This window comes from Echinops telfairi, unplaced genomic scaffold, assembly GCF_000313985.2.
Source record: "Echinops telfairi isolate 266 unplaced genomic scaffold, ASM31398v2 ScPeMD7_4;HRSCAF=17, whole genome shotgun sequence".
Taxonomy (NCBI): domain Eukaryota; kingdom Metazoa; phylum Chordata; class Mammalia; order Afrosoricida; family Tenrecidae; genus Echinops; species Echinops telfairi.
The window spans coordinates 16,909,265-16,918,701 of NW_022103900.1; the positions used below are offsets into that span (position 1 = coordinate 16,909,265).

Here is a 9,437-nt window from a genome sequence, read left to right on the forward strand (position 1 = left end):
AAAGGAGCCTTTGTCAGTTTAGTTAGGGGCGGGGCTGCTGGATGTAATTTCTGTTAGGTAAAAACCCACCACCCACTGTAGCCGAATGGATTCCAAGTCCCAGAGGAGACGGGCTCCCTCGGGCTCCAAGCCTGTGTCTCTGTGAAAGCAGCTGGCTGCAGCGGTCACCTGTAGGCAAGGGCCTTCTCGTGAGTGCACGCACATGCACACGCACACACAACACACACACACAACTGTCGAGTAATACCTTAGATCCAAACAGACCGTTCCTCAGAAACGAAAGTCTACGGTACAAAGAGGAGCAAAGTTCCCAGCCCTGGCCTTGGAGACGGAAGGCCGCCTAGCCCACTGTCTTCACTGTACCCAACTGGGGCACGCCTAGGAGAGTTAGAGGATTACAGCCAAGCTGTGTCTGACATGCAGTTAGATCGACATTATGGAACCTGCTCTTCCACATTACATACGGAAAACTACGAAGGACAAAAAAGAGGACAGGGAACAAATCTCCAAGGGTGAAATGTCCACATTTATTTCTCGTCTATGTGCATAGAAAATGGCAGTGAAGTGTCCTATGTAAGAGGCAGGGAATGGGCATGGCACAGCGGAAAGCAGACTGGACTTTGTGCTTCAGCAGTTCACTGCTCATCTTGAAAACAAAGGATGCTGCCGGTGGTTCTACTTGCTAACGCTTCCTCGGGTTTCCCACGTGTGTTGTAAGCCGTCACTGTCTCCAACTCTCTTCAAACGACACACTGCATTACAAATGATGGCACTTAACCAATGTGGCATTTCCATATGTACACCAACCGAAGAAATTTACAAGACATAATAGCATACAATCTTGACATTTAGTAATAGCAATAAAACATGTAGGGCATCCATTTAATTTTTTTTCTGTACAAACTATCAGAACATAACTTTATTCACATTAAAAAAATCATCTTTAATTTGATTTGACCTACACATCCCCCATCTCATTTCACCCATTTCTCAAGCCTCTCATCACGTACGTCGCCCACACCTTCACCAGACTACAGAATCTACAAGTAGTTACACCTAACGTCTAAATAGAAGGTAGAAAGTCCTCTCTCCCAAAGATTCCCTCACTTCCCTGATAATTCCTCAAAAAAGAAAATAAAGAAACATTTGCTCTTCACTCCTTCCTTTCATTTCACGTTCACGGTCACCATCGACTCAGCAAGATGGGCTTCCCATCGCAATCCAAACAATGGTCCAGAGCGTCCCTCTCCCGGCACGTCGATGCTACACCCACGAGTCTGGGGACCCTGGGTACTGTTCGGCTCTGTAAGAAGGTTGTTTAGTGGAGTAAAAGTCTACGTAATTGGTGGTCGACTTCAGTCCATACTGTGAGGAGTAATCAGTAGACGCTGGGAAGTGGACACGGTCGTCAAAATAAGGATCTTCATAGCTATGAGGAGACTGTAAGTACAATCGGTATGCATCAAAGTTCTTTCTGCTGGGGTCATCCTGCGTGTAACACAACTGCTGATGCTGTTGACAAAACGAGACACCAACGTAAATGAAACAAGCGTTCAAAGAAAATAAACGTGTGCGTCCTGCTTCACATTTTTAAAGCAATATGTGCTATGTAAGGACTTTGGAGGTAAAGGCTGTTTCTGGTGAACACATGCTTGCTAGTGGACCTGCACCTCTACAAGGCGGGCTGTCCAGGTGCAAACCGGGCCCCAGGGGAGCTCCAGACCTCAGAAGCAGGTGGGCCTGGCTGCTCCTCTCCTTAGTAGCAGGGGCCCTCTCTGTGCTGTGCAGAGGGCCCGCATCAACAGAACCATGTGCCTGAGTTTTGCCCTGTGCCACAGGGCAAGAGTTCAGAGAACTATGTGGCTTGGTGAACAACAGGGGCACGCTGGACGCGCTGCTCTGAGCTGAGACTATTAAAGGAATAAGCCATCCCAGGCTGGCAGTCAACCACAAGCAGCATGTGAGCACACAGTCCTGGACTGGACCTCTGGGACTAAGCGAGACCTCCTGCAGGAAAGGCTTCTGGAGCCGGAGCTCCCACATGGAGCTAAGCTGTGAGGAAGGCGAGTGGACACCCCCAGAAGGGCCCTGGCCTCCTGTCCTCTTTGTGTGCAGCCCGACCTCCGAGCGCCTCCCAATTTCCTCAAACGTCTCTGGCGGGAAACTGTCATGGTGCTCACATTTTCCTTCTCTGACCACACCCGTCTTCCCACTTTGTAAAGGGTCACAAAGTTGTCTGCAGTATGGTCCACAGCTAAACACATTCTAAGGAAAATTTATAATGTAAAGGAACAAAATTCCTTTAACGTTAGATTGGTGGGTCTGAGGTTATTTTGCCTGACTAGGAAAAAACAGCAAACCTATAGTCGAGTCATGACAACTTTTCCCTTCGGGCCACAGAAAACAGGGAACAGAGGGAGGTCTTAGGAGACCCAGCTGAAGGGCAGGACAAACAAACTCCAAACTTGGTGCCATCGGGGCGATTCCGCTCGTGGAGATCTTAAGAGGGCTGGGTCGAGCTGCCCTGGTGGGTTTCCGAGACAGTAAGTCATTACGGGAGTAGAAAGCCGTATCTTCTCCCTGAGGAGTGGCTGGTGGTTTGGAACTGCTGACCCCAATGTGTGGCCATCACACCACCAGGGCTTGCCAACAGGCAGGATTCACCTTCTTTTGTGGAACCCTTCTTGCTCAGGTTGTATCAAGGTGACTGACCCACGAAGGCAGAGGCGTGAGTGTGCTGATACAACCACCAGCCCACATTCAGAGAAAAAGTGGGGCCCAGCCAGGTGGGAGGGGAGTCTCCCTTGAGCTCCGGGAGGAACGGAGACCTGGCTGTGGGCTCACTGCTTTATAACCGGGCGAGAGTCATGGAGGTGGCGATCGCAGCAGCCAAAGGAGAGACCCGTGAGACGAGAAAAAGAAAGGTGTTTACCCGCCTTTCCCACACAGAGGCTGGGAGGAATTTTCAGTTTTAACGGAAAAGAGAGCTGTAAAGGGAATTGTTGGGCAAGGTAGTCTCAGCAGTACCGATTCGGACACTCCCCGACCTCGGGCTACCGTGGAAGTGACTTGCTGAACCCACAGACGAGTGTCCCGGGAGCAAAGTGCCCCTGGGAAAGCTGTGCCCCGAGAGTGGGCACGGACCCTCATGGCGCCCCTCCCTGCTAATGGCCCTTCTGCCCAATGACATCACAAATTCACCTGTAGCCGTCTATTTTGTTCTCTTGCTGGTGAGGAATAGGAACTCATGTAAATTGGTGAAGGTTTGCTGGAGCCTGTAAGAAAATATTTTATGATGTTAAAATGTGTGATCATAACTCTGTCCAATTAGGCTTCGTGGTCCCTGCACTGGACGGCCGAGTCCCTACTGGCCCGGCATCCCTGGATCTAGCCTGGCACTGCAGACTGTGAGGCCGTGGCCCGGCATCCCTGGATCTAGCCTGGCACTGCTCACTGCAGGGCAATTCACCAAAACAACAAACTGACTGCCATGGAGTCCATTCTGACTCCTATCGACCCCACAGGGTGTCAGTCTCTACAGGCACTGATGGCCTCATCCTTCTCTCACGGAGCGGCTGGTGGGCTTGAACTGCTGACCTTAGGTTAGCAGTACAAGGTGTAACCCATTACATCACCAGAGCAACCAGAGCTAGTGAAATGGCAAAGTCAGCTGTAGGAGTGCTTCGCACACAAAACGTTTCTTTCTTAGGCGTGGTTTCATCGTGGGGAACGGCTGCTGGCCATCCTTTTCATCACAAACCGCCGTCTGGGGACTGCTGCTGCCCCTCGGCCGAGCGTCCAGGCCACAGCACAGGGCAGGGAAAGGGCCAATGAAGGAAGGCGCGACTCTCCAGAGCCCCAGGTTTCGGAGGGGCAGCACAGGCATGGTCAGGCCGAGGGGCCACAGCCATGTTGAGCCAGGTGGTAGACAAAAACAACTTGGAAATATGACCAGCGTCGCCCAGGGCCGCTACAGGCGCTTGATGGTGCACTGGTTAGCTGCTTTGATTGTGAAGGCTCATGAAGGGTTCTGTGTTTTTTTTTAAATGAGGAAAGAGGCACGTACTTGAGGCAGATTCGTTTACTGATGTCAGGGAAGGAGCTACAGCAGGGCATGTAGAGTAAAGCACATGCCTTTTCAAAACAAAGCAGGCTGCTGTCGAGTCAGACAGAGCCACTGCACACGCCTGTGTGCGTCCTTGCAGAGCTCCGTGTCTGAAATGTAGCCTCTGCAATTTCCGAGCTATCAATTGCCACAGCAACAATGGTCGATGCGTAAACAGTCCTGTGACATCACCGTTTCAAAGACAACCGCACATCTGAGACTGCTCCCTCTGCAGTAGTTAAATTACCACCACCTTTTATTTATTTCGTGCTAATAAATAGGTTCATGGGGGGAGGCGGTGCCTACTGCCTTGTTGAAGTCTGCTGTAGCTATGATGGGTGAGATCTGAGAGTGGGGACAAGGGGGGTCTCGGGCACCCCTGGGGCTGGCATCCTTTGAATACATTACAGGCAGTACCTCGGGGACGCTGCCGGACAGCGCCAGACCTCCGCAGGAATGCAAATGGCATGGTTACGAAGCAAGCCGCAGGTCTCTTTTGGTTTCCCAGCATAGATAAAACCTATGTGTACACTACATTGTCATCTAGTAAGTGTGCAATAACCACTGTGAAAACGCTGGAAATACCCAGAGAATTACCCAAGTGTGACTCTAAGTGAGAGCACGCCGTTGGGGAAAATAGCATGAGAGACGTGCTCGACCTGGGGCTGCCGGGGCCTTCTCGATCACAGAGGCAGCCTCTGCACCGTCGGTGCCACAGGTGCACAGCCTTCCGACTAGAACACAGAAGTGGGAGCGGTACGCAAGCCTGCCGTTGTTGTGAAAAAGATAACCCGTGTGAGAAGCAGATATGTTGCTCTTCATGCAAACTCTTTCAGGAAAACAAATGCAGCCGATCTGGGGGCTCAGGCTTCCACGGGGGAATAGGCCAGTCGAGGGGCTGCAGCCGCCGCACACACGGGATCCGTGGAGCTGCTGTTCCGTCTGGACAGGGGGAGCGGCTGAGCGGCAGCCTGGGCTCCGTTCTCGCTTGGACAGCCCGGTGCGGTGAAGCGGAGCCCCGCTCGGGGTGCCTGCGTGTTCCAGAGCAGAACTGCGCTCTCCGGGCCTTTCACTGGCTGCCCCTTTGGGACAGGATGGCCAGGCCTGCCTTTGGTGGGACCTCTGGGTGGGCTAGAACCTCCCACCTTTCCCTGGGCTGGCCAACAGGGCACTGTTTGCTACACCTAAGGGTTCCTCGCATTTGGACACAGCCCCCTTTCCATCTGTGACCCCCCCCCATACCACAACACCGGCTTGTCTTACTGAAAGCATGTGGAAAAGACAGCAGGCCCGGAGGTAGGGCACGGGGAGACGAGCACCGGGTTGGCCGTGGGGGGAAAGACATGATGTCTCACCAGGCAGGGGCTACCTCCCAGGCGACTGGACCGGCACCAGGAAGCACGGCGTGTGGATACCACATCATACACATGGCTGGGGTCTTACCAGGGTACAGGCCTTTATGGGCGGCATCCCCTTGGCTATTGTAATACTGCATAGGTGGCTGGGTCCTATCGTATTCAGAGCGAGGGTCTCTGATTCCTAACAGTGCTGGTGAGGAAGAGGTGCTGCCGACTGAGGAGAGGCAAGAGGAGGAGAGAGAAATGAGAAGAAAGATAAATCAGATCAATGCCTGTGGAAAATGCCCACCAGAAAAACAAAGACCACTGATTAGAAATGTCACAGCAGTGGGCGCTGGAAAGGTAGACCGCAGAGGTGGAGAGCAGCCAGACCAAGCCCCTGTGAATGCACCTGTGGCCACCCAAGTCAGCGCCTGCGCCCACGAGCAAGCTGCCCACTTAGGCAAGGGTACCCCGGAACCACACAGGCGGCCGGGCCACCGTGCGTGGGTCGTCGTGACAAAGGTGGCCTTGGAAACCCACTTTCTTGCCACGCAAGAGTTCGACTGGCTATTTTATGATCTCAGCTTAGGTACTTATTAAAGAATCCATTATCCGCTATGTATAGCTCTTCCAACTAGATATTTTATGGTCTGTTTTGATTTCTAATTATTTCAAGAATATCTGCATCCCTCAATGTGTCTGGATAAGACTGCCCAATCATAAAATTTCTAATTCTTTTTATGGTGACCAGCTGTCAGGGAAATTATGTAAGTAAGCCAGTAATCCTGGCTGATCAAAAAGCCCGCAGGGCTGAGAGGCTCCAGCCTTCCCACACCACCACATCTTAAAAAATCATTCCCGCTTGAGCTAAACATGTAATAATAACATATCTATCTATGAATATCCTTTTGGACATTTTCCCTCCCAAGAGAGGGAGAATAGAAACACTGAAACTAATTTTTTTTCCTCACTGAAAAGCAATCTTAAAGCTCACTGTCACGGAGTCAACGCGGCTGCGGAGTGACCCTGTAGGACAGGGCAGCATGGCCCCCGTGGGTTTCAGAGACTGTAACTCTTGACTGAAGTAGGAAGCAAGTCTCTCTCCTGCGGAGCAGCTGGTGGTTTCAAATTGCCGACCTTGTAGTCAGCAGCCCAACCTGTAACCGCTATGCCACCAGGGTGCCTACATTCATTTTGCCTGTACTGAGGTCAACTATAAATGAGAATGGCCACTCAGCCCCTTGAGATACCTGCAGGGAGTGTTCTCCACACCGTGGCCCCAGAGGTGCTGCACACATTGGTGCTTTCAGGGAAAGACTAACTCAGGGATATTTTAAAGTCACTTCACTCACCATTGGGGTTGCTCCATGTTTAATGTGGGGAGCACGTATGGGCAGTATGGAGGTACTACTCACCTTGTTTACATCCTAGAACGTAGCAGGACAGAAGACAAAGCTGTCTGCTCCACTCCCTACCACATCTTCCCCCCCACCCCTGCCACCCCCATCACACCAACAAAGGATTCTACACTAGTGCCAAAGGGATGTATCAGTCTAGAATAACTGGAGACATCAAGTATAAAACAATACCCTGTTTTTGGCCCAAATACCAACAAGTATCTAGGAACATGGGCAGGGGCTGGTCAGCACTGCTCTGGGTGCATCAGGTCCTGAAATCATGGCTTAGCTGTCTGAAAACATGCTTTTGCCAGTACAGGTGCCTTCTGTTAAGCGGCCAAGGCTCTGTTTCCTCTGGCATCTCCAGCCCTGATTTCCTATAGGATTCAGGTATTTTCAGTTAAGGAGACAGCCTGAGGCTCCTCCTGGGACCTCAGCAAGAATGTTGGGGGTTAAAAAAAAAGGGAACAGATCTCTTTTAAGAAAACAACTCCCAATTTAAAAGCTAAAATATTAATATGCACCATAAGAAAATATATATATTTAAACCCTGAGATCAAGGGGTGCCATCCAATTACTTGGCCAAAACACTGGTCTTTTGGGCCACACTTATCCACATGAAGAATAAGACTGCCAGCTACAGTACAGATGAATACAGCAGACGATACCAAGAGGTAGGGATGGTGATTGAAGGCCGAGTGAAAATAAGGTCCTTACAACTTTCCCTGCTTCATTTATTAAGAATTAAACTCATAGGATAGTTCTTGGCTTGGTAGCACTTCATCCTTTCAAGAAAAAGGTAAAAAGAAGTCTAGGTCTCAAGTCGGATTTTCTTTCTTTCCACCAAGAAAGAAAACGGAAACAGAGCGAGGGTCTCAATTCCCAATGTAAAATCCAAGGGGATCCACACGGACCCATCCCTAAGGCCTGTACCTATGGGTTCTGAAGGCGGCCAGGTTTAATTGGTGTGAAGAAGCAAGCAGAGGTTACAGAGCATTCTCCCGTGCTGCGGGGTCCAAAGACTGAGCCCCATAAACGCTGTTTCTAGGAGTGTTCACCAGGAGAGCTGACACACCACTTTAAAGGACATTCTAAATTTATGCCCACTTGTTCTCACAGCTCTATGGAAAGTAACATGCACAGCAACCACTGAAGTGGCGCCCCCTACGGGTCCAGTGAGGGCAATCTCTTCAATCCCAAGTGCCACCATTGCATTCGGAGAGGAACAGATGTTAATAACTGCAAACTTTTGGGAGAAGCACCTTCCTGTCCGGCCAAGAGCCTTTCACATCTGTGGTACCCCTGAAGGTCAAAACACCTTTTCTAACAATTTCTTGGACTTGAGCTCAGGGGCAATCCTACCCCTTCCCACCCCGCCTGTGTCTACTGTGCTTGAGGAAGGGCCCTGTGACACACAGGGTTAATAGAAGCTGCTCAGTGGGGGCCCCAACTCACTTCAAGTGACATTAGGGCACACGCCATACCTGCCACACCTTAGACAGCCTCTATGCAAAACCTGGAGCTCCTTAAAGTGTGATCCTCCACAATCCTGCACATAGATTCGCGGCCCCTCCTCCCACCTGGTGAGGCAGACTCTCAGGACGAGGGCCCTGGGTTACGCTTATGCCCTTTGGCTGGTGTAAATTTGTACCGGCTTTAAGATCGATGGAGGAAAGTAGGTTTGCTGTCTACAATATCGTTAATAATCCCCATAAAGAAGGCTCTTGCTTGATGGGCAAATTTACACACCTCCTGCCCCCTCCCCCCACAGGGTTTGGGGTGGACAGGCTCAATCAGTGCGCGCTCCGTCTTCTCTGGCTGGGAAACCATGCTGTGTCACACAAAAGTTCTCAGGGGAGAGTGACGTTTACCCACTGACCTGACTGCATGACGGGTGACATCTGTTGGTTGGTGGTAGACAGGGAAGGATGCGATTTGAATCGGTCTCGCTCGAGTGTCGACACAGGTGTAATAAAATGGTTCTGATTCCACCCATCCTGTGGAGTTACAAGAGAAAAAGGGAATCTCTCACAATGAATAATGGCATTCCATTACAATACATGATTATGAATGCATGCTCCCAGGAATGCTAATTGTGCCGGAGCTATTCTTGTACATTACCTTCTTATAAATGCTCCGGAGGTCCCGGTATTGCCACAATGTATTCAAGACCTGGGCTGCGGCCTTCACCACTTTTAGAGACGACCTAGGGAAAGAGGGGGGCTGTAGTGAATGCGAGTGGCCAACCCCAGGCTCCCAGTTAGGAGAGCCAGGCTGCAAACCAGCGGCCAAGAGGCCTTCTCTCTGGGGACCACAGGGCCTGGGGGGCTGCCTGGAAAAGAACACCAGAGAACAAGGTGCGCTGGGAGCCAAGCTCACGCAGAGCTGGCCAGACTGTGGCCACCAGGCACCCTGCTGTGTGGAGGAGCTGAGCCGAGCCCTAGCCCTCTAAGTGGAGGACTGTTTTCAGGGGCCACCCCCAGCCTCCCTGCCCCCCAATGGTCACCTTTTTAAAAAAATTGTTTTATTAGGGGCTCATACAACTCATCGCAATCCATACATACATCAATTGTGTAAAGCACATTTGTACATTCA

At 51.0% G+C, this 9,437-nt stretch overlaps 1 protein-coding gene across 1 annotated transcript in view; it reads right to left on the minus strand.

Moving 5' to 3' along the window:
• Nucleotides 1–505: 505 nt before the first annotated feature.
• The window catches only part of PKP4 (plakophilin 4), a 266,647-nt gene continuing 257,715 nt past the window's right edge, over nt 506–9,437 (minus strand). The window contains exons 20-24 of the mRNA XM_045298126.1: nt 8,964–9,174; nt 8,722–8,839; nt 5,549–5,677; nt 3,202–3,275; nt 506–1,512 (exon numbers count right to left, since the gene is read on the minus strand). Coding sequence (XP_045154061.1) covers nt 1,264–1,512; nt 3,202–3,275; nt 5,549–5,677; nt 8,722–8,839; nt 8,964–9,174 — 781 coding nt within the window. The 3' untranslated portion in view covers nt 506–1,263. The remainder of the gene's footprint in view (nt 1,513–3,201; nt 3,276–5,548; nt 5,678–8,721; nt 8,840–8,963; nt 9,175–9,437) is intronic.